This window comes from Pseudochaenichthys georgianus, chromosome 12, assembly GCF_902827115.2.
Source record: "Pseudochaenichthys georgianus chromosome 12, fPseGeo1.2, whole genome shotgun sequence".
In the NCBI taxonomy this organism is placed as follows: Eukaryota; Metazoa; Chordata; class Actinopteri; order Perciformes; family Channichthyidae; genus Pseudochaenichthys; species Pseudochaenichthys georgianus.
In genome coordinates this window covers 24,156,901-24,182,616 of record NC_047514.1, presented here as the reverse complement: position 1 = coordinate 24,182,616, position 25,716 = coordinate 24,156,901, and the positions used below count along the sequence as shown (strand labels likewise).

The 25,716-nt window shown below is 44.3% G+C and overlaps 1 protein-coding gene across 9 annotated transcripts in view; it reads right to left on the bottom strand.

The window, feature by feature from the left end:
- The window catches only part of LOC117455833 (disabled homolog 2-interacting protein-like), a 207,373-nt gene that overhangs the window by 35,559 nt on the left and 146,098 nt on the right, over window positions 1–25,716 (bottom strand). For 8 of the 9 annotated variants that reach the window (XM_034095420.2, XM_034095421.2, XM_034095428.2 and 5 more), the window contains 3 exons: window positions 10,721–10,874; window positions 9,424–9,522; window positions 5,926–6,480 (listed from right to left, as the gene is read on the bottom strand). In XM_034095420.2, the coding sequence (XP_033951311.1) occupies window positions 5,926–6,480; window positions 9,424–9,522; window positions 10,721–10,874 (808 nt within the window). Of the gene's footprint in view, window positions 1–5,925; window positions 6,481–9,423; window positions 9,523–10,720; window positions 10,875–22,827; window positions 22,972–25,716 lie in introns of those variants that run through there. The other variant, XM_034095425.2, reaches the window with a different exon arrangement.

Here is a 25,716-nt window from a genome sequence, read left to right as displayed (position 1 = left end):
CTCCCGCCTCTCCACCCTTTAATCTCCTCATCTTTCCCTCTCTCTCTGCCTCCCCTGGTCTCCCTCCCTGGAGACCCGGTGGCTAGGATTACAGAGTCATCGCCTGCAGCTCTTCCTGTGAGGGTCATATCGGGTTGAATGGAAGGACTGGAGGGCCAAATGGAAGTGGAAGCGGCTCCTCCCTATATGCACAGAGGCCTGTCATTCAACACAACAACAGGAAGGGCTGCAGCGCTCCTGAATTAGCTAGCGGTGCACATGCTCGCTATGAGGTTAGCTTTGACCGGAGGGGGTCTTACAGCAAGTGTCATCAGCATCCACACCTCATGTTTGATGATTACTCTGACTAACTGAGAATATTCCCGACGCGTGTGTTTCTGTTTCTGTTTCGGTCCTGATTTCTATTGTGTTGGAGTAATGATCTTAAAGATGTTAAACAAGGGGAATTATGTTTATAGCCCACTCGTAAAAGTATTGAAATTTCAAATTATTGTTAAGTAACTTAACGTTAGTACTTTTACGCTACTAGTACGCTACTTTTTTTTTTAGTCGGCAAAAGTTATTTTTCATAATCAAAAATGCCTTACAAGGCTTTTTTGGGCTCAATTTAAATCCTTGCAGTATTTTGTTCCTCTCCTCTGGGACATGTCTCCGCGCTCTAATGTTCAAAAAGCTCTTTATTTTTCTCATACTGCCTGTGCTACAGCACCTCTTTTCACCCTCTGTCTGAAACCAGAGCCCAGTCTTGGTTAGCTGGCCGGCTCTGTTGAGATAGGTCAACCACTTTGAGATGTCCCGCCCCTTAGCCTATCACCTACAATGTGTTTGAGCACGAGCCAATAGAAGCGAAAGTGTTACATAATGATGTCACTATGGTCCGTAAGTAAACAAAGGAGTCCAATGGATGCGCTTCAGTCGGTGGGGGGAATGTGTAGGAGAGAAACTCCCTCTGGAGGGAACACAGGGATTTCCCAGGCTTTTTTGGACTATTGACATGCACACACAAATCTGTGTAACACACTACAGAAAAGGGCAAACCCAAAAAGCATAATAGGGCCTCTTTAAACAACATAGAGGTGACTGAATCTCATAACAAGGAGGTGACGGAGAGAACAGTGCCTTTGTATTCTCAGTGCCAACACAGACGTCCGGAGGGTCCGGATCGATGTGTTGCTGAATGTTTCTCCTTGCAGTCTGCGGCTGTTTGGCGCCGCCGCAGCCACACCATCTCATTCTCCCTCTCCCTTCCTCCCCTCCTTGTCAGTGCTCTCACCTTTCTCCTCACCTCTCCCTGCTTCACCTCTCCTCCATCACTCCACGCTGTCAGGGGACGGTCAATAAAAATCCTGCTGGAATTACCAAGCAGTCTGAAGATATGATGCATTGCCTTTGTAGTGCACATAGGAGTGCCTGCGAAGAGTGCTTTGATGGGTTTGGTCTTTATTTCCTGATTTCATTATAGTCGGTATATAACTACGTGAATAGCTAACATCTCCCGTTATGAATGTGCCCTCCTTCTCTCACTCAAACACACTTCAAACACTGTTTGTCTCCAACATCGATCTGAGTTCCTCCTAAGAATGCTCACTTCTTACGAGTGAAAACACAAGACTACAGCTATTAAAGGGGTTAGTGTATCAGACAAGAGCAAGTACAGAATACATTGCAGTATATATTCGAGAAACACCGTTCTAGTGGTTTTCAAAAAAACAATGTACATCAATAACGGCAATATTAATGCAGAGAGTATTGACAGCTAGCTAGCATGTCATAAATGCTCGCTGGTCCTCTCAGGGGACGACTGAGTCATTAAAAGACGGAAGAGGAATATAGTACCAGAGCCTTTCATGCCGCGTCGGTAAATCATTTGTCACATCGTGTTATGTCCGAGCTGTGTGAGAGCGTTACAGCTGTGGTGATGACAGCGCTGCACTCATTAATGTGATGTGTGTGCTGAATGTAAGTTGTGCTTCAGGCTGCCGACAGTTCACCACAGAGGATGTTCGCTAGAGAGGAGAGTCTTGCATATTTCACACTCCTAAGAAGGGCTCGGATGCAGTAATACAAAAACCCAACGGCTAAATAACCAGATCCTCACTGGAATCTGCCAAGTGACCATGAGGATACATCCTCCTTATCGGCGATGCGGAGAAGCAACACATTAGAACATAATCCTCCCACAGGGCCGCGGCGCCGAGAACACTAGATCGATAGCGCAGAGGATTCATGCTGGCGGTGGATATTTCCAGACGATAGGAACTTCTTCCAACACAGCACAGGGTCTTGTTGTTGAAACCGTGGGAGCTTCCAAGAGCGCTGTGTGTGTGTGTGGATATAACATCATATCCCACAGGGAAGGAGAGACTGGTGTTGTGACCTCACAGGAAGCCATGATTGGATTTTTCATTTCCATTTACGGTTGGACTTACGGGCTTCAAAATCAAATAAGATCAGCTGATAGAGAAAGACTGCACTGCTGACCTTTCCATGTGCTACTTAAAGCCACATGTGTCTTAAAACAACCGACAGCCTACTTGCTCAAGTGTAACATGTAATCACTGACCTAAAACCACCTGCTTTAGGCTTATGGTTTATACGTAGGTGTGTGCGTATAACGTTAGCATCCGCAGGGCGCGCCCGTTTTGCTCACCAAGGCATCCCGACATCAATACAGCATCCGTAATGACATCGCTCCAGAAAGCTGTGGCCTCATGACGCAATGGAGCATGACAGAGAGATGAAGGAAGACAAAGACGGAAAGCAGGGAGAGGACAAGAGAGAAGGAGCCAGTGTGCAACGGAGCGGGATATTTGGTGTGGGATTATTTGGTGATGGGGGATAAAATGAGACGGGAAGAACCAGGAGTGTAGTCGGTGTTGTGTATACTAATACCGCCTGGAATCTGCATCTCCTAACAGCAGCCTTCTGCAATTATAGGAGATGTTTTCCACCTGTACACAGCTGATTAAACACCATCAGCAGAACTACAAAGTCACCGCTTCATCGCCTCCCGCTCACCCACGCTGGGTGGAGGAGTGTTAGTTAGTCTTAGTTGCCGTCTCATGCGACAGCAATGCAAATCTCTGTCTGAAGTACAAACTGAAATACACTGGGGTACTGGAATAAACAGACACTGCCTCATGGATTTGAGTCGTTGGAAGTCTGTGTGTCCCTTATTCAAAAAACAAGTTAATAATGTATTAATTGTAATAATAATTGTATTATCGTGAACATATTCAGGCGCCTCTTACATCATTTGGTTTCTTGTATATTCACAGACTTTCTCTCCACCTCACTACAATTTATTTAAATGTGTCATTCGTTTGAAAAAATTTACTAATGGGGCAAAGACCACATCAAAGATGGCCGTATGTACACATAAATGGATACAGACTAATGGTTTTGACTGTTTTGGAAGTGTTGCGGTATACCAGCAATGACATCAAATTAGGGGTGGGCAATATGACGATATATATCGTCGTAACGATATTAGGTCTCCACGATATGCTTTTTCAGAGATATCGTATCTATCGTGATAAAAAAAAATAAACTTTTCCCTTCAGTTATGCTAAAGTATTTATTGCACTTCAAGTCTAACGTTTACATTTTAATTGTTTGGCACTGACTTTTCCTCATTGATGTTTTATGTTTTACTTAGTTATGTTTTACCCTCCTTTTCATGTGTATTGATGTTCCCTGCTAGTGCTACCTCAGAAAGTTCTTGTTTATACTGAGAAACTGCCTTGAAGCCATATCAAAATGTTGAATTGTTCATTCAGGGATTCATTTCAGAAATAAAACCAGCTTGAAATGCTATTTTGGTCTGTTACTCCTTTTTGTTTTAGTTGCTGTTACCTTGTAGGTGCTTGTACTGTTAAGTAACTTGAAAAATAACCATAATAACCGACATGAAAAAATATCGTGATATATATCGTCTATCGTGATACTGCTTGAAAAATATCGTGATAATATATTTTTCACTTTAATATCGGGAAAATAATAAAACTGTTGTTTCTGTTACTTAATTTTGTAAGCTTTTGTAAATGTACACGCTCTCCACCTCTTCACCCAGATTTTGAATGTAAATAATTGTGCCCGTACTTACGCAGCAGAGGATTTTGAAATAGGTCTCAGGAATATACGAGTGGTTTATTGGTATTGCCGTGTGCCGTGCTTTGCCAAACATCACTCCTTTACCCACCAAGGATATATTAACAAAACGTACCGTCTAAATACCCATGTCAGACCGCTTCCCAATGTGTAGAATGATGAAAGTCTTTTGAGCGAGGCAGCTGCAGCTCACGGCTCTGACACTTGACATTTCTAAAGCAGCTTTCATTAATGCTTCCCGTTTACGTCAATCCGACAGCTTCTGTTTGCCTATTTCTCAAGAGGCAACACCAGCTCGTCTTTGTGTGTACTGCCAGCTAATGAGGAAATGAAGAGGATTTGTTTTTCTTGAACATAAATGGGATGTGTGCGGGTCAATCTCATTACGAGCAACCTTGGATATCTATTGTGTATTAAAGGCGGCTCTAAGGCTGCAAAACGTGAAGGTAAAAACTCATCATGACTATTTTTGAATGATTTAGTGATTACGATTTTTCTTAATATCATTAAAAAACATATTTACATGAACATAAAGTGACTTTTTAAAGAGGATCTGTACCAATCAAATACGTTTTTTTTTAATCCGTTGACTTTGATTTGTATGACATATCTTTGCAGCTTCACAAAAAATGGTGTTACAACACATAACTAGCCTTTACAAATATTGTGCTTAGTATATATACATGTCTTAGAATATTGCACTAATCCATATATGTAATTTCAATTAAAAGTAGTGATACATTTTGCAGCACATCCACTAGCTAGCATTGAACACTTGGAGGGATGAGTAAACGTTTTAGAGCTGTGCTGGTAAAGTGTGGATTAATTGAAGGTAATTAAGGACATGGCACCTCTCAGGAGACCAGAGCAGCCCCCCCCCCCCCTCCATCAGCATCCATCAGTCCTGAGTCTAAAGCGGCAGTACAGTGTGGATAGACATCACTTCTTAGGCACTGATCGTTCATCACTCCGCTGAGCTGTGATAAAGTCAGAGAAAGTTTCAAAGCTCTGCTGACGAGATGCCGTCAACGAGAAAACTAAATTGAGGCATAAGCTGTCGCGGCCGACTGAAGAGAGAAGACGAAGCGTCGAGGCCGCAGTGAAGAAAGCCGACTGAAGAAATATGACTCTAAAAGCAGACGGCTTTTTCAAACAACAGGAGCTGATGAAAAAAAGATCTGTAATAATATATGCTTGGGATCTGAGTGTGCTGGTTAATTTCATCTTTCATTTTCTCTATATCCCTTTCTTCATCAGCAGCCAATAAGACAGCCTTGCCTCTCATGCCCCATGCTGATGTTATGCAGGGTCAACAATGCCTGCGTCTGTTTCCCTGCACTCAAAAGGCAAACGCTGTGCTGTTAAAATGAAGTCAAATACAGCCATTCGTGCTGGATGTGAGATTATCTGAGCCCAACTGCCTGCTGTCGGGGAGACGTGGCTCCCGCTGTGGCAGACTAATCTCCCCGTGCTTCATTGCTGCAGACAGCGGTGGAAACAGTGTGCTTCCGTCCTGCATCGGTATGCCATGAAGCACTGCGGGGGATACATGTAAGGGATTAGCTTGAGTTAAAAATGTAATACCGGCTGGTGCAGCGAAAGGAAATCACCCGTCTGTCTGCTCTTTGTCTGCCCCTTCGGGGGGTCAATAGTTCATAGCATGAGCAGGCGGCGGAGGAATTGCTAACCTCATAATATCTTGTCAGTGCCTCAAAGCAGAATAATGGTTTCATTTGATGTTTTTTTATCTGGTATGTCTCCTTGGAGAGTTCAAACGAGGGTAAAATGGAAATAAATGATATATTGGGTTCTTACCTTAGCCTTGCCGGTGCTCTGCAGGATGTGCACCAGCGCACACGCCATCTCCTCCTTGTTCTTCACGCTAATCCCAGGCTCGAGCACGGAGCACAGCAGCATGTAGTTGTTGGTGGTGTACTCTGCAAACTCCTTGTACATCTCCATGGGCAGGATGTTCATACTCTGATAGCGGGCCTTGATCCTGATCATAGGCCCGGAGGTCTTTCCCTTAGGTGGGTTTGGCAGGCTGACCTGATACCATTTCTCCATAAACTGTCGCCCGGTAACCGCGGCGATGGGGATATTGACGAGTCCAATGTAATTGTTTTTATCTTTCTTTTTCTTCTTGTCCGTGTCTTTGTACAGGTGGGCTGTGATGCTCTTGACGGCGGGCAGGTTGTTGAACTCAAAGTGCTCGCCCCAGAACACATTGTCAGTCTTGAGTTTGCAGGTGGTGCGGGCGTAGAGAGAGTCGTCGAGACAAAGCTCGCAGAAGTATTTCTTTTTGGCAGGCAGGTCCTTGGCCTCGATGATCCACAGCTTTAACAGGTTCTCCACCCGACGACTGTTGTCCTGTAGAGGAGGAAAGGAAGTCGGTTAGTACGGTTTCTTAACAGTTTAAGCTTATCTTCAGGTTCATATGTATTTTGTGCCTTTTCTGTGACATGTCTCCACGCTCTAATGTTCAAAAAGCGCTTTACTTTTCTCACACTGCCTGTGCTGCAGAACCTCTTTTCACTCTGTCTGAAAGTGGAAGGCTCTGATTGGACAACCGCTTAGAGATGTCCCGCCCATTTCATGTACAATGTGCTATACACTACCAACTCCCTCTTGATGGAACACAGGGATGTTATCCTTTGAGACCATTTATATCAGGGGTGTCAAACTCAATTTCATCGTGGGCCACATCAGCATTACGGTTGCACTCAAAGGGCCGGTTGTGACTTTAATACTTTATAAATATACATATATAATATATTTAATATATATAAAATAATGTATTATAATACATAACTTCCTCTGCATTGGATTATTACCAGATAGGGTGATAACTTCATAATTAACTACGTCTGAAAGCAGAAGTCCAGGGCAAATAATTGCAAGTCTCTTCAGTGTGCATGTCACAAAACAAGATGCATTGTGGGACATGTAGTTTATGGGCAACGTGCTCCTGTAAAGTGGCGTGTAACCGTATAATAAACTTATTATATTCTTTGTATGCTCTTGCGGGCCACATTGAATTAAGTCGCGGGCCGGATTTGGCCCCCGGGCCTTGAGTTTGACACCCCTGATTTACATGCACACAAACCTATATTACTAATCACTACACTACAGGGAAGGGAACAGCCAGGAAAAGCTAAATAGGGCCTCGATAACAGTTTCCAAAAATATCTCCACAGGGAAGTTTATAAGAGAAGAGGTTCAAAATGGCTTCTAGTCGGAGCACATGGCTGAAAGTAACCAACGGTAAAACTAAATAAATCGAATGACCTCAGAAGTTAAATGATAACATACAAAGGCGTAATTTCCTTTAACCTTGATGTCGAAGTGTCTCCATTTTAAATGACAGAAACATCTCAGAAAGTACTTTTATAATTATAAATATTTTATCTCCTGCATTTTCAATATTTTAGAGAGCAAGAAAATGGTACTCCTACACTGTTTCACAGAGTGCTAACCCATTCTCGTGTCACTAATAGATGTGTTGCCGAGAGCAGGGCATACTCTTGGACCATTATTCAGATTGCCTTGAAAACGACCTCTGAAGACGAAGAGAGCGAAGAAGGAGCACGTCATTACAACATTAGAGAGAAACCCGAGCCTTACATAAACACAAGGACGCCAGTGGATGAAATAAAGGTAGCTATGCTGGAGAAGAATGTCATTAAAATAATTGAAGTCACGTGTTTCTGTCTCTTCATCCAAATATCAGGTGTTTCTAAACTGTCCAAAATATGCATTAGATGGGAGACAAGCAGAGGCTGATCCGTCAACCAATAGGAGGTCAAGTGTTTGGGTTCATCACGCCTCACATCACCAATTAAACGTTGGGTTATTATGTCACACGGAAATGTATTAGCAATTAAACACAAGCCTAGAAAGACGGTACTTGTGTTAATAGCCTGTTATCATAATCACCCGTAATTAGACACGAGCTACATTGCTCAGGTTTATCATTTAGAACACACAATCCCATTTACAGTGATTACATTCTGGTAAAGAGGTGTGGAAAGTCACTGCATCTATTTTTTATTTCCATTGCTATTCCATATTTGAACTATATGAGCATCTTCTTCCTTCTGTCGAGCACCAGCGCAGGAACAGAATCTCTCAGGCGAGGTCCCAGAAACAAATACTGAGCTTCAAACCAGACACAGGTGGAGTCGTCTGGGTCCCGCATAACGCCCGCTCAGATTAATCTCTGTCGAACAATATGTACTTTATCATCGTAGATACATATTAAGATGTATAACAAGGAGCAACACTTGCTGTTAGAGTTGTTCCAAAGTTATTTATCTTGATACCTTTATTACCCATTAGTGGATGAATAGTCTTGATATTATAAGTGTGTGTACATTGGTGTGTGTACATTGGTGTGTTACCTTGGAGGGCCACTATTATGCCTTACAACTGTCATATTAGTATTTAGTGCCTCTGCAGTGACATGTCTCCATGCTTTAATGTTCTGCAGCACCTCTTTTCACCCTCTGTCTGAAACCAGAGCCCAGTCTGCTCTGATTGGTTAGCTGGCCGGCTCTGTTGTAATTCGTCAACCACTTAGAGATTTCTCGCCCCTTAACCTATCGGGTACAATGTGTTGGACTGCTAGCGAATAGAAGCACAAGTGTTACGCAGTGATGTCACTATGTTAGCGAAGAGAAACCCCCAAAAACATAACAGGGCCTCTTTAATATTCTCTCCTAGAAGTGCAAAATATGTTTAATCAATTAAATACAACTCTTGAGACTTCCTCATCTCAAAGAATCCCGCCGTCTGACTCCAGTTTGTATGCTTGCCAGACATATTGCATCTAATCCCTCAAAATCATAGAATAATTAAAAACACAAAGCAAAGGACGATGGATATATAAACACCTCTTTGCTAAAAATAGCCGAGGAGAAGGCCTCCAACGTTATTAAGGATTATTTTTTCCAAATGACGGCGATTTACTAGATAATGAAGCTGTGAGAGGAGGACTATTTTCTCGGCTTGATACGCGATGCAACTCTGCTTGTGCCACAGCTGTGTCTGTCCTATAATGGATGGTATCAATGCTCAGGCACAGAGCACGATGTAACCTCCGTGTCCTCTGTGTGCGTGCAGGAAGGGCACAGCTGGAGGCCACGGATCACATTGCGTTGTTGTTGGAGTTACAACACCATTTCAACACCGTGTCTCTCACCGGCTTTGTGATAACCAGTGTTGCAAAGCGCGGTGTGGAATTGGGACACTCGGGCATGAACTTATTAGCGGTGATTGCGGCACGCGGCATCGTCCCACCCGCTTCCTATTTACCTTGTTGGGTTGCACAGCTCTCCTCAGATTCTCCATCCACTTGTCTCTCTCTGCGGATGACCGGCAGGAGAAACATTTGGTTCCTGTGGAGGTGGTGACCTATGGAGAACAACATGTGTTACTAAACTTAGTTATTACACACCACTTTGTCTCAGAGAAGCTTATCAACACAGACACAATGAGGATGGCTTGGTAGTGTCGAGGATGACTGAATGTGTGAATGGACGGAGACGGGATGATGACTGGATCATTACAAACCCCACGGTGGGACGCAGGGAGAACAGAAAGGAGTGAGAAAAGAACCAGCGGCGTGATGAGCAGGATCATGAAGATTAGTGGAGATTCCTGCTCTCTACGGAAGAGAGTGTAGGCTTCAAAGTATTCAGTCATTCCCCCCACCCGAGGCCCCCAGCTGCATGCATGCATATATGTGTTTGTGCACACGAGAATCCTACAGTAGTTAGAGGTCATTCGTTGGGAATGACGATGATGATGATGATGATGATGATGATGATGATGACGATGATGATGATGATGATGATGATGATGATGATGATGATGATGATGATGATGATGATGATGATGATGATGATGATGATGATGATGATGATGATGATGATGATGATGATGATGACGACGACGACGATGATGATGATGACGGTTCATCAGTGTTCATAAAGCCAGGGACTACAACCAGCAACATGTGGCCGAGGCGTTTGCTTCTGCTACTCAATGCAGAAAAGCTGTCTGCAAATTGGAGTCTCAATAGAAAGTGAATGTATTCGCTGGATTCTAAATGATTGTTCCAACAGTGCGTATTTTGGAATTTCAAAAATGTAAGGGGGTTCGTTTAAATGCCTTTCTGGCTGCTTACAGTTACATTTAGGATTTAAAGGCTCTATTGTCATATTCAGAATAAAAGGAACATCTTTATTCCCAGGGTCCTCCAATTGGTCGACATACTTCAAAATACATCGACATAAAATGAAAAAAGACATAAAATACTTCAAGAGAATAGTGCAAGTGATATATTACGTAAGGAATACGTAAAAAATGCATATATACAATTAATATTAAAGTGAATAAGCCTGACCAACATTTGTTTCGAGTTGCCTATTTGTTGTACTGAGAATGTCACTCATAATTGTCAATGGCGATAATAATGATCATTTGAAATGGGATGCCTGAAATAGCAACACCAGATTTAAAACTGTATGTCGGCGCTATAATGAAGTAGAGCCAGAGGTGTGGACGTTCTGTAGTATTTGTGTGTACATGTACAGTACTCCCCCCTCACCTCAAAGCAGTAGTCCTGCCCGAGGATGCTGCTGTGAACAGGCTTGATGGCGACCTCGTCCTCCATGCTTATGTCCAGGGCTTCCACAGCGCTACTGGGGCTGAGCAATGACTCATGGGAGCGAGACTCCTTCAGCCTGGGCATCAGATGCGATCTAAGAGAGACACAGGAGAAAAAGAGAGAGAGAACTGAGTCACCCTGCGGAGCGCGAGAGAGAGGAGGACGTGACGGCGAGAGAGGGAGCATATGCACGGTGCGTATTAGCGAGCATTCATGGTGAGTGTGAAGGGAGAGCGCGAGAGGGTGACGAGGAGGAGCTCCACTCGCCTCAAAGTCAAGCGTGCACACTTTATCAACACGTGTTCACGCACCCACTTCTAAAGCCACTTGCTAATGTGGATACTCATTACTCACTCGTGCACGCTAAGACAGGAAGCAACTCACATCACAGACTGTCCTTCTTAGCCACGTTGAGGCGGCTTTAATGATGTTCTAAAGCTTCGCAGCCAAACACGACTTGTATCTGTGTTGTGGGGCGTCATTTAACAACACACGCCTACACAAAGTCACAACCTGCCACCTGTCCTCCAGTGCGCGCTGACGGCAGCTCAGACTGCACTTTAGGGAGTGTTCACTATTCTGACAGTGACGACCCTGAAGCTCTTTTCTCGGGCACTTTTCTAGCCAGAGAAGATTAGGAGAAAAGTAAAGAGCTTTCCATTATTTGCTGTCGCCCTACTTTCTGTGTTTTTAACCGTTGCTGAAGTGCCGTCACCAGGGAAGAGCACATGTGTCCTTGCAGGGAATATGTGCCCATGACTGTGTATGATCCCGACAATTGAGTTCGGCCCAACATCTGGAGAAGATAATTAATGTGGAAGTAAAGTATATGTCACGAGGTTAAGTTAATGTTGTTCACGGAAACAAGATCAGCAGCACTTGCTTTTTAAAACCGCACACATTGTCAAGAAATAATATTATATTGGTTCTTTGTAAACAATAAGACATTGCATTTCAGTCGGCTGACGCTTTTATCCAAATCAACTTAGGCATTGAGTTAAATGCTTAGAAAGGTCAGTGTCATGGGGATTCCAAAGTAAAGGCGTGTCTTAAATATGACCGTTGCCACACCTAGGTCTTGGGGTTTAGTTTAACAGCAACCCATGTTCCAGTGAGCCTCACTTAGCATAACAAGCTAAACAAGCTAGCAGGGGCAGCCAGGCCACACACACATCAGACCCCGACACAATCGGGACAAGGCGACGACGGGGGGTCATCTCGTGTAATGAGAGAAAACATTCTTTGAATAGTGCCCTCTATTGCCGGCTTACACACTAATCCCATGTATGCCTGTGTGTGTGTGTGTGTGTGTGTGTGTGTGTGTGTGCGTACATCTCTTGTGTGGACTATAAAAAAGAGCAACTCAGGGAAAATGCAGCGGCCTTAATGACAGATTAGCGACCGCCACAGCCCTTTGTACAGTCGGCCGGCTTTGTTGTCCAATCCACTGTCCGATGTGAAGTGGATAATAATCTACCCTCCCTCTCCCTTTAATCTCTCCCTCACACACACAGAGGCGCATGTCATCACTTCAAATATAAACAACACGTGTACACGCCTCAAGGCTTTCATTTGAGAATCTAGCTGGAGGACTTCCTAGCCTCTTCCCAAAGCAAAGCAGCTGCAGAGGAAGTGTGTTTGCAGCTATCTCTGCTCTGTGATTGGCCGGCTGGGTACCGGGCAGAATTGAGAGCGAGTAGAGTAAGAGCAGAGGAGGGGACACAGGGGTTTCTACTGGGATGTGTTGTTAAGAGACAGAAGGAAGGACACTTGTGGCAGGAGTCCAGAAACCTGCAGGAGAATACTTCTGACTCGCAGACTGAGGAGGAGAAAGCCACTTTACAAAGACTGTCAAACATGTTGTATTCACTTGTAGCATACACACTAAACTCACAGCAAGTATATTCCCTGTGCACTTGATTATGCATCCAGCGTACCTCGCCAAAAGCAGTATTCTGCATGTTGTGAGCCAATCATCTTCAAGCGACGCATATTTTAATCTGCCATTGTGTTTTTCTCTCAGCATATCGTATTAGCACATCAGTGTCAGTAGAAATGGTGGGAGGTGGTGAAAGTATGCATCGATGAATAATAATGCCCCTCGTCCACTTTATGGCACTGTATCAAGTTGCTTTGTAATTTACAGCCTATTGTGGTACACTTTGAAGTAAGTCAACGAAGGACTGTCCGTGGTGTGAAATCTGCTCATAACTTCTTTATCACACAGGTTGACACACTGTTGATGTCAGCCTCTGTGATAACAGCTGGGCGTCTACTCTATTGGTTCCCTTCCCCCAACATCCTATATATTTGTGGCACACGTCCTTCTTTGTCCTTGATAATCCTCCATTGCTCTGCCTCCATCTCTACTCGTGTCCTTCTCCCATCCAGTGTTTCCCTGAGGCGGTGGTTCCAGACTCTACGGTACACGTCTTCTTCTTTCACCGTTCTGTTTATCTTCCTTCCTTGGTATCCATCCTTTTCTTCAAGGCTCCTTTCAAGGTGTTCTATATACTTCAGATGGCTTACACACTTCCAGTGACTCCTACACACAAACACGGTAATATATAAAGCCCTGTAGTAACATGCATTATTGAAGAGGTCAAGGCATGAAGAACAACATCGAGGGCTTGTCAGAGTGACTGGAGATGTTGCAGAGAGACTATTCGGCTTTAGCGGTTAGCATTACAGGACGGACTGCTCGTTTGAGAGTGTGTACGTACAACACGACACGGGTTACTATTAAAGAGGTCGTTTGCAACCTTTCAGGTTCGGTCCAATCAGGGTTGATGGTGAATGAGGTCATGGAGCTACACAGTACATCCCAGTGCGTGCTACATTGACTACCAAGTTGAATGCTTCAATGGACTACATATACCACCAACCCTTATTGGACATCTACATAAAAGATGGCTTTAACATTTTTGTCCAAGTTAAGGGAATTCAAATATGTGAATCAGGGCATGGGAGTTGCATCATTCATGAAGCACAAGCAGCGCTGCACTTCATGTAATGACTGTTTCCACCTAAATGGATTCATTTGTCCCTTTTTATCTGCGTGCACCCTGGTGTGTTTGTATTCGGTGATATAGTGATAGAGAGGAAGGTAATATAAATCAAAGTACACTGTCTAGAAGGTGGTTACGATGAGCAGCGAGTAGCAGCGCAGCGTGGAAGCTGAGAGCAGAGGAAGCAGACGCAGGCACCACAATATCAAAAAGTCTCTTTCTGAAGAGCCTGTTCTTTTTCGATACGCCAACTTTCAGCCGAGTGTAGAAACTTTTCTGTACAAATGTTACAGTTGTCTGCCATTGATCCTAGTTTGTATGTCTTGTTTCTCTCCTCAGGTGCATCCGTTAGTGTTGCCGCGATACCTGTTACGGTAACCGCCTGACATCGAGCTGCGCTGAGCCCGGCTAGGGTTCAATGGAAACTCAGTTAGGAGTGAGCACACGGCGGCAGAGCCTAATGGCTTCTGAGTGTGACTGAGCTGCACCCAGCGCTTTGTCTCTGCATGCTGCAGCAAGAGTTCATCTGATAGCTGGTCTGGGATCTGATATAGTCTGAAATCACGGGCCATATAGGCGTCAGAGCACTTAGACGTGGAACACACTGGCTTTCTGGCTCACTCGCTGTACCACACGGGACTATATGTATACTGATATCTCAAGGTAGGCTGCATTAAAGCACTTCACATTACAGCACTTTGAAATGCTTCTTCCTGCTAGAGTATGCATTGTTTCACGACATGTACAGCAACAGCACATTATGGGAAGTAGTTAGTCTTCACATGGAAAAGAATACCCTTGTTCTCATGTGCTTCCACTCACGCTACTGTAGTAAGCACGTTGCAAAGTGACCCTGATGACCAAAGTCATGGTCCTTAACTCCAGTTAAAGCTAGCGTTAAGCATCCTGATAAGTATTCGTCTTGCTGAGCGCTCTTTGTGGTCCAGTGCTTACAATAATCAACACACCCTCCATCGGCTCAGCACTGGCACAGCAGCTACTTGTTAGTATGCTCTCTACCAAATATGAGTGTTGTGTTCTTCAGACTAAGAGCATGGTGATCTGTTAACATCAAGTAGCTTGAGGTTTTAGATAAGTCCAGTGGGCCTCTTCCTGCACTGCATATTATTTAGTTAGGCATGTGTATTACAACAATGAATTGTGCACAAAACCATAAGAAAATAAACAAACAATAAACAAGTAGAACCAGGCATGGAGCGACACATTATTGTTCTCACAGCGAGCTTGTGTTTCTACGGAGGTATGACGATGAGCTGATGTCGGTTACATTAAGAGCCTTTCGTAGAGAGTTGGAAACACTATGGAGTAGAGAGACGTAACAATGTGTTGCTACGAAACACGCCGAGTGGTTCAAGTATGAACATGACGTGAATCATTAGTGTCAACCTGCCACTCTTATGAATAACCATTACATCCTTGTGGGCTTGGAACCCAGCATTATTATTCCCCACCAAGGGCTATTTTATACAAACTATATACATAAAACAAATGATTGACTACAAATATAAATCACAATACTGTCATACAAATTGAGCATAGCCTATATTATACTGGTCTACCCAGAAAGAGTTATGTCCGATTCAGAACAGGTCGATCAAAGAAAATACAGATGGTTTAAAGCCACATCAGCATTATGGTTGCACTCAAAGGGCCGGTTGTAACTATATAAATATATATAAATATATAATATATATAAAATAATGTGTTATATTACATTATTGCCTCTGAATTGGATTATTATCGGATAGGATAATGACTTAGTAATTACCTACGTCTGAAAGCAAATAATTGCAAGTCTCTTCAGTGCGCATGTCACAAAACGAGATGCATTGTGGGACATGTAGTTTATGGGGAACCTGATTCTGTAAAGCGGCATTTAATCGTATAATAAACGTATTACATTCTTTGCAAGCTCTTGCGGGGCCACATAAAATGAAATCGCGGGCCGGATGTGGCCCCCGGGCCTTGAGTTTGACACCCCTGGTTTAAAGGAACTGTGAAGATTGTGGAATGACATTGCGATCAGCAGTAAGCGTTGTGTAAGACCTAATCTCGACACATCAAGGTATCTATCGGAACAAGCTTAGCTCTGTGTTGTCCCAATACCACGATAAGACGCCATGTTTTCCCCTCAAACTTAGCAGCTATCTTTGTATAACAACGGTTGTATCTACGATGCAGGCCAAGTACTGGCATGAATACAGCCTCGAGGCAAAGGAGAACATTTTGGCATCAGCTGTCGGATAAATTCAATAAAAAACAAGCAGTTATGTTGCCTGTGGGATATGACTTTGGCAACCTGTAGATGCTAAACCAGATGAGATGGTGTGTGGCAGAGTGGTTTGTAATAACGTACTTGAGATGAGGTTGCAATAGAGTTTTCAGCATATTTTGTATCCCCGTAGAGTCTCGAAAACGACTTCTCACATGTGCTTGGCTTGGGAATGGGGGTCGAATAATAATACAAACAAATGTATCCAGTCCGTAACACCGAGCACTCGGCGAGCACCTGGGCCCTGACTGGAACATCAAAGCAGGAAAACAAACCCCAGTAAACAACGAGACACGAACTGCGTGCACACACAATCGCCCAGTAATTGCCCAAGCTCAATTATGAAACACATGCACTGCGGAGACAGGCAACCGGACAGATAAGCCATTATTCATGCATGAAGATTCACATAATAAAGTGCCCATTATTCCCACTGCCTTGGCGCAGTCAGGGGAAAAGACCACAGGCTGTTTGATGACACAGCTACGTGTCTGTCACGCAGCAGAGCACTCCGTCACGGGACCATTTAAACCAATCATTTGCGGTCCGTCTTTTCTCAGTGCCTGACGGACATAATGAGGCCCATCAGCCAGAAGAGGAAGTCAAAGTGCCTCGGACAGTCCTTTGTCCTTGTAACTTTCATTTTCCCTACGGGGATCAATTATGGTCCTTCTTATCTTAAATCTTACCCACATGAATATTAGCTGATTCATGTCTCTATTCGTATAATATTCAGAAATATAAAGGCATGTGTATTGAGGTGGCAGTGGAGAAAACAGTGATGGGTAGCCGGAGAACATAGACAAGAAAACAAGCGTCTAGCCAACAGCGAGAGACCGAAAGAAGAGAAAGGAAAAGAGACAAGGGGGATGCTGTCAGATGCTGCCGGTGCAGAACGGCAGAACGTGTGAGCTGAACCGCTGACATGTGGCTACAGGGCCTTGGAGCCAGAACACCAATCAGGGAGGCTAGAAGAGCCAGTCAACAAGAGCACACCTCGTCCGCTGCAGAGAAAGAAAGAACTCTGGAGAGTGTGGGTGAACGGAGTGAGCTGGAGACGCAGCAGCTAATGCGAGAAGCCCCACCACCATCCCCTTCGCCATTAGCCCCTGGAGGAACATTTCCCCACATAACATTGAGACTCTCTGTATCAAAAAGCCCTCTCTGCTCATCCACCCGTGCCCTCTGTGAGCCCTGATTGGCTCTCGTATCGGGCCACATAACAATGGCAGCGAAAGAGAAACACGAACATGTGCATTTAGACAGACGGGCAACACAGATGAGCGCGCACGGTGAAGTCCACGTTGGTCCATCTGGTGCATTAGTGCTTTGCGACACCTGTGCTGGTTGAGGGCGTCCGCTCTTTGGACTAACTGTGCCAGCGGTCTAATGCACACAAGACAAAAGAGAGAGAGAGTGGATACTGGGAAGAGAGGAGAGGAACACTGCCCTGGGCATCACCAGGGACTACACACTGAAGCTATGGTGTGACCGCTTTGTGAGGGACAACTAGTTAGAGCTATAGATGGAAGCACATGTTAGCTAAAAGTGTAGAAGCACGCAGACCACCTTCCACTTACAGGAAGCTTTTAAAGGCAAGACAAGAACCACACACACACCGCTTCTCACTTGACACACACATACTGGAAAGGAGTTAGCATTAGCATGTTCTAACCTCAGCTCTTCTGGACACTGTTGATGGGGATGCCTGGCGGACACGCTGCATTGTGGGAAAGTTTGGCTGGTAAGTGAGATCAGGTGGTTGGGAGAACTGTTGGGAGAGCTAACGCAGCCATCGAGCCAGACTGTGACACACACACACACACACACACACACACACACACACACACACACACACACACACACGCACACGCACACGCACACGCGCACACGCACGCACAGCTTGATTACAGTGAGAGCGAGTCCCTGCTAGGCTAGGAGGTAATTCAGTGTAACATCTGCTAGGACACTCACCGCGGGAGACGATACGCAGCGCTGAGGAGCTGCGTGGGGTTTGGATATGAGGTCATGTGCGGAGTGAGAGAACAGAACAGCTGGCTGCGAACACAACCACTGGACAGAGGAGATCACACTAGCAGCTGCAGGACAGTCAGCCAATTCGCTGCGAACACTTTCATTTTGGTGGTGATTTCATGACAGTATTCATTCGTGCCAAGCTCTGCAGGATGTGACACATGTGGTACATCCTTCTTACTACTTATTCTTCTACCAGATGAGCTATGAGGGAAATGGTCATTAGATCATAGTACGTATGACTGTACACATTAGAGCAGGGGTGTCAAAGTCAAGGCCCGGGGGCCAAATCCGGCCCGCGACTTCATTTTCTGTGGCCCCGCAAGAGCTTGCAAAGAATATAATACGCTTATTGTACGGTTACATGCCACTTTACAGAAGCAGGTTGCCCATAAACTACATGTCCCACAATGCATCTCGTTTTGTGACATGCGCACTGAAGAGACTTGCAATCATTTGACTTCTGCTTTCAGACGTAGTTAATTACTAAGTTATTATCCTATCCGATAATAATCCAATTCAGTAATGTAATATAATAGATTATTTTATATATCTATATATTATATATTTGTATAGTTACAACCGGCCCTTTGAGTGCAACCTTTATGCGAATGTGGCCCGCGATGAAATTGAGTTTGACACCCCTGCATTAGAGTAAGGCAATACTTATAATTTCCTAATAATTCCTAATATAAGAACAGATATACCCTTATATTTTAACAATGACACTAAAGTGATGTTATGTTAGTGTACCAGAGTGTAATGATATTTGCCTTTACACGCTTAGTCATTACATTCAATTGGCTAAATGCAAGCATCAATAGCTAACCCTACAATACTGTCACAATATTGATATTAAGGTATTTGGTCAACAATAATGGGACATTTGATTTCTTCAAATGACTTAGCTCTAGGACATGTAATCGTATCGAAACACATAGTACAGGATGTTTGGTTAGCTATGCCGTTGTTGCTATGGGACCTCACTTTAGAGATGTTACTCCTGGATAGCAGGTTGTATCCACAACGTGTTGGCAGTGCACCAATCAGCTGTCAGCTGTATCATGCTAGTCGGTTTAGCCCAGTTAGCCAGATGAATTAAGCTCAATGGACAACATGGATACACTCCACACATTAGTTTACAATGTCTCTTGAATGTGTCAATACGCAGAATGAGACGCACTCAAAGGGAAGGTGAGTGTCAGAGTAATCGTTTATGCTTTGATGCTATCGTAATTAGATTTCTATTTTGTTTCATGTACATTTTAGTCAATGTTCTGCCTTGCCTAAATCAGAGCAAGCGTCATCACGGTTCAGTAATTGATCAGCATGTCTGAGTTTAAGATGGAGCATAGCTGGCGTTTATTTATTTGCGTTCATTCCTTTTCCTTACGGCACATATGCTACAATGTGTGCCCGAACTGTTGTAGTAATAATTACGGCAAATGAGCCTCTATTGAATGCGTACGTGTTGGTCATTCGTTGTCCTCGTGGAACCGAACACATGTGGACGATGGTCTCTGTTGCATTGGAGGGAATGTGCATGTGCTGGTGTTTGTCTTCGACTCACAGTAATTACACTCAGGGGCCAGAGAGGAACGCTAAAACACTGCAATGACAGATAATGCGTAATAAGGTCAAAGGTCGGACTAATGACTAACTCCTTCAGTAGCAGCTATTGTCAGAGGACAAAGGTCAAATGTCAGTCTAATGACTAACGGCTTTCCGGAACTCACCAATGTGTTATTAGCGGAATATTGATTCAGACATTGTCCATTGTGGGACATGTTGGGAAAAATCCAATCATGATGGAATATGGCTGGACTACCACACACACACACACACACACACACACACACACACACACACACACACACACACACACACACACACACACACACACACACACACACACACACACACACACACACACACACACACACACACACACACACACACACACACACACACACACACACACACACACACACACACACACACACACACACACACACACACACACACACACACACACACACACACACACACACACACGGTATCTTCCAAGGAATCCCCAAAGACACAGCCACATGTGAAGTAGACTAGTATGATTGTGAATGACTAATCAGTGCACCAATGTCTTCTATAAATGGGTTTGCCTTTATAAAACTGTCACATAATAATGACTCATATGATAAATAACATGTCATAAAGTCTTTTCTAAGCAAGGACATATAAAAACAAAAAACTAAAATACACCAAGGGAAAAGCTTTTTTCGTGGGGTGGTGGCGATGTCCATAGGGATTGGCTTGGGAACCGAAAGGTTACCGGTTCAAGTCCCCGAAAGACCAAGTGCTACCGAGGTGTCCCTGAGCATGGCTCGGTTCCCTACACTGCTCCCCGGGCGCCGTACATACCGGCAGCCCACTGCTCTAATGCAGAATGTACATTTCCCCTCTGTGGGACGATTAAGGGTATGTAACATTGAAAAAAAGAAATCACAATTCATGACATCATTTTTAGAGCTATTTTCCATTATCTATATATTTATTTTTTTCGATCTACTGAGCAAATTCATCCATCATCTTTTCCTCTCCATCATATCCCTAACATTATTCCATTAATACAATTACATATTTGAGTTGTTCTCAGTCAGACTAGGTCAGCATATATATGTTAGTTGATATCCTCCGGAGCAACAGGAACATCGACAGACTGCCGCATGCATGTTGTTTGTTTAACGTGCACTATCAATACATTGAGTGTGAGGTCCGATGAAGTCACAGGCTAGGAATGGATTCTTTCATAAGCACGCAAAATGAAATGAACCCAAATCAATACGATGCACCACTCTATTGATATTTGCTTTTTTCTACATATATTATTTATAATGATGATGTATGCCACACAATGCATGTCACAAACCCCAGGAGCAAAACTAACGTTGAACAATATTTGAAAATGGGAGTAAATGACCAGGAATACGGGAATGTGTCTTTAAATTAGAAGTTATAACTAACTAATTAGAAGTTATATATAATGTATAGTCATACAGCATTCATTAAAACTACGAGGTGTTCAATCAGCCTTGCATTCATTGGACACCTGATTTGCAGCCATGTGTGCTGGGTGATGGCTGTTTGTGATAAGTATAGGCTGCTTTAGAAACCAGCCAAATCAGTCCACTTTGCCAACAGATAACCTTTGATTCATTATTTCAAACTATAGAACGCAACACGCTTCGCAAAACAAAGGTATTTTTCGTTTCATTTTGTATTTCAAATTACCTTTAGCCACTCAGCACAGTCATTATTCCGCACTTAAATATCACAGCAGAGAGAAGAGAGGGGGGGCAGTGGCAGAAGACGGAGGCAAAAATAATATACTTATCACCATAAGCGAGGGGAAAGTGAAAACACTGGCCAATTAACGGACTTACTATCTGGCCACGGGCCATCCAGAGATCCTCAATGTTAGAGACTGAGGGCCGTCAGAGCGGGCTCAGAGACTGGCCTTCATAATTAGAACCCGTCTTAACTCGAGAGGAGAACAGATCATTTCTTCACATGAATCGGAGAAGTGTTCTACCGTCCAAAGCCATTTCTCTGTAGATGTCACACAACTATACACGATAAAGCATGCCCACACCAAAATACATCCTTCAGTGTGAGGTTACCATTTGCTTTATGTTTTTGCTCAGTAGCCACCAGTATCGATTCTGTCATTAAAACTGTTATTCTCCATTTGCTATTACTACTAAAAGCTATTGAAGACAAAACAGTCATACATCAGCTGGTATGACTGAATACTAAAGGCATGTGAAGGTCATGGACACAGTGTTTGCATCTGTGCCCATGTGCTAAATAGCCTGATGTAGAGGCTAGCACGATACTAAGGCAAAGACAGACCAACATCCCATACAAACTAAAACATTATCTTCAGTCCATTGTTCCCCACCGACAGAGGGAAATATAAATGAGATTCAAGCGAGACAGTGTTGTGTCTTGAACTCGACAGTAGCATAACTGCCAAGTGCTCGGGAGCTGATAGCACCAGGTGCAAAGGAGTAGAAGAGATGAGGAAGTCTCTTTTTCACTTCTTGACCTGAATATTCAAAAGCCTGTGGAATTGAACAAACACTCAAGTTCACGAGGCAAGAAGGAGAGCACAGACTTTTCTTCCCACGCAACATTCACGCACTGATGGGAAAAACAACAGCTAGCCTATAATCTTTGCAAACACTACATTTCCCACTTCATTTTCATTTTCTTTCATTTATTTAGTTGCACCAAATGCAGACGGGTGAAGTAGCTTTATAACTGGCTCTAAACTGCTAAGCCCACAGTCCAAATAGGGATCTTATGTACTCCAAAGCCATGACTTGCCTCTGGCAGTGAATACTTTTATGTTCAAGTCCAAACATGCCCTCGTTTTCCTTTCAGCACTTATCCTCTCCAACTATTCACGTCCTTTTCTCTTTTTTAACTATCCTGAGTAAAAGTAGTCTTCAGAGCTATTTCATATATTCCTGGAGCAGGTCATGGAATGTGTGAAGCGAACAATTAGAGGAAGCCACAGTGCTCGGCGCTGAGTGAACCGTGGGTGGATGCAGAGGCAGAGGCTTCCAACAGCCACAGCGTGCAGCTGTGCTGCGACCATCCACAACAACAAGCACACCCTTAGAAGAAGTATTAAACAAAAGGACACTTACGATCGACTGAATATGTGAAACATGGTCCAGCAGAACCTCTCCGCGCCGGATTCCCAAAACGCACAAATCCACTTTGGGTCGCATTCCTCACTAACGCTGGTCTCAGTGTTTCCCCGACTATTTGTGAGTCTGTGGGAACGTGGCTGGAGCCTCTGCCCTCTGAGCCACACCACACCGCTCCCAAAGGATGTCTGTTGCTGCGAACACACCCCTCTCCACATCCCATTTAAAAAGACAGCGCTGTTATTTAGGACGAGCCTGCTTATAGTGCAGAGCACACTGTACTGTACTGGGATGAAGTCACACACAATACCACTTATTACTAAAGCTGAAGTTTTCTTTAACATTGACAATTTGAAAATAGCACGACACTGTAATGCTGGTAAATTACCATACACTTTATACTAAATGTACTTTTATGGGTCTTTTCTTTTCTAATATATTTGAGAACATTCAACTTTTTATATGCAGCTGATATATTTTCACATGATGTTGTTTCCAGATACAAAGAGACCTGACTCCTACGGTGTCTGTTCTTAAAGAAAGACGACAACACACCGCAGCACAACAAGGGCTGAAGGAGAGAAGGCGCCGACAGCAAGTGAGGACGTGTTGAGGTGCTACTGTCCGAAAGTAAAGCATCATCACATTTCCTCTAGCTGAGCCGAGTCCCTGGGATACTGGGAGCTATTCTGCCATCATCAGATCTGTCTGCCCTGCTTTCTCTCACACAGACACAGGCCCCGAGTTGGCAGCCAGGAAGTGAGCCGCCTCCTCCTTCCCTGCAGCAGGAAACAAAGGCCCAGCCTTCAGCGCTACACTCTGTGGGAAAAAGCTGGGTCCTTGGCCGGAGAGAGGAAAAGGGAAAATAAATGCACAAAAAAAGGAAACAAGAGACAGAAGGAGAAAGGAAGCGAGCCAGGTTAAAAAGGACACGCACTGACAGATGTATTGTACAGTAGCATGGCGATCCAGTGTCGGAAGGCCGAAGTCACAGCTCAGACAAAACAGATGTCTGAACTCCAAACCCAGACACGTGAGTCATCTCCTGTAAAATAATGCCATGGAAACCGCTCCGCTTTCAGCACTTCCCATTAATGCTTTCTGACTGACAAGAGAACGTTCCGGCTCAATCATCCAACAGAAACAACACGGCCGTCATTACAGTATGTAAAGAGACTTACGTGAAACTCTGAAGGAGCCCGTACCTCAACAATGGAATTCATTGTGAAAAGGTCTCGGCACCCCCATTACAGATGGACCGGCTCTCCAGCTCCAGAACTATTTAAGTATCGTTTGGGGAGGTGCAACGGGAGGAGGTTTAATGCACTTGTTCTCCCTGATGCACTGGATTAGAGTGGCTTGCTCTTATCACGAGTAAACAGACCTGCATGCCGTGCTGTTCTGGAGAATGGCTGGGTAAAGGTCAACTACAAAGCCAAGGCGAAGCCGGGCGACTAAACACTCGGGGGAATTTCCTCATTCCTCCGGACTGGGTCATGATAACATCATACGGTCGTTTGGACTGTGACTGCCACTAAGTATAACACGGGATGGGCTCAGGCGGTTTGTTTGCAGCAGGAGAGGAATGCAGTAGACTATCTCTACATCTTCATTTCTCCTCGGAAAAAGCAGTTGCCTCCTGTGCTGAGTAACATGGATGTGTATGTGCAATAGTGAGTGCAGACAAGGTTTCTGCGCATGCACGCAGACAGAAAATGTGTTTGTAGTGATGTTGTGAGAAAATCTGTGTCAAATCGTGCCAAGGAGTGTGTGGGCGGGATATGTGCGAGGTCACGAGCGAAGTGCACAGCAGCAGACAGCAGCAGGACGAGGTCAGGAGAGGAGGAGGAGGAGGGAGAGATGGGATAACGGTCCGTCTGTACGGCAGTCCCTGAAGGCCTCACCTCAGACATGACTCCCGGCTAACCCTAACCGGTTTACTAGAGCAGGTAGAGAGAGGCAGGGCGGGAGCACAGACACACCATCGGGAGATACAGGCCATTCCAGGCAAGCTTCCACAAGTCTGAGTCGCAGAGTGGGCGGCCGATGCAGGGAGGGCGAGACGCGTCGGACAAGTAGGTGTCAAGGGCAGGAGGAGGAGGAGGAGGAGGAGGTGAAGAGAGCGCCGAGACAAAGAGAAGGACAAGTTGAACTCGCACTGACAGGAGGCAAATCTAAATAAAAGTATAGATTTGAAAATTAAACCCTTGAGTTCTCACATTAGTTTCCTAGAATAATCACGCTGGTAATGATACAAATATTAAATGACCAAGAGATATTTAGTGTTTTGTGAGACAGCCTTTAAAGGTCTCCTATTATGCAGCGCTGCAATAGAGGGGTATGAGGCATGTTGAGCAAAACACTTCAGAGACATGTTTTTTATATATCGGAGAACTAGAATATATGCCATAAAGTATAATCGGAGGCTTTTAAAGTTGAGGTTCAGGTTAGTGTACTTCTAAAGCACATTTCAGACACACAGGCAAAGTGCTTCACATAGGCAATAACACATAACAATTACAAACTAAATACATTGAAGAGAGGAGGGATCGGATTATTAAATAGAGACATTGTAAATACCCACAATGCAGCAAGAAGTGTTGAAGTGCAGTGTGCTCTGACCTCTGTAAGCAGCATCAACAGCAAGGTGCTCAGCCTCGATTTCACTTGGAAGGTATTGAGATATTTCTTATGAGCCGAATCGGCCAGTGCCAGTCAGAATGCGACTTATGCTAAAGACAGCCTCTCTATGTCTGGAAGTCGGCGCAGAAAGAGAAGGTAAAAGAATGGTAAGGAATAGAGGCTTTGGGGATCCCTCCCTCCCTCCCTCCGTCAACCCTCTCATCCATCGCTCTATAGCCAGCCCTCCATTTCATTTCATCTTCG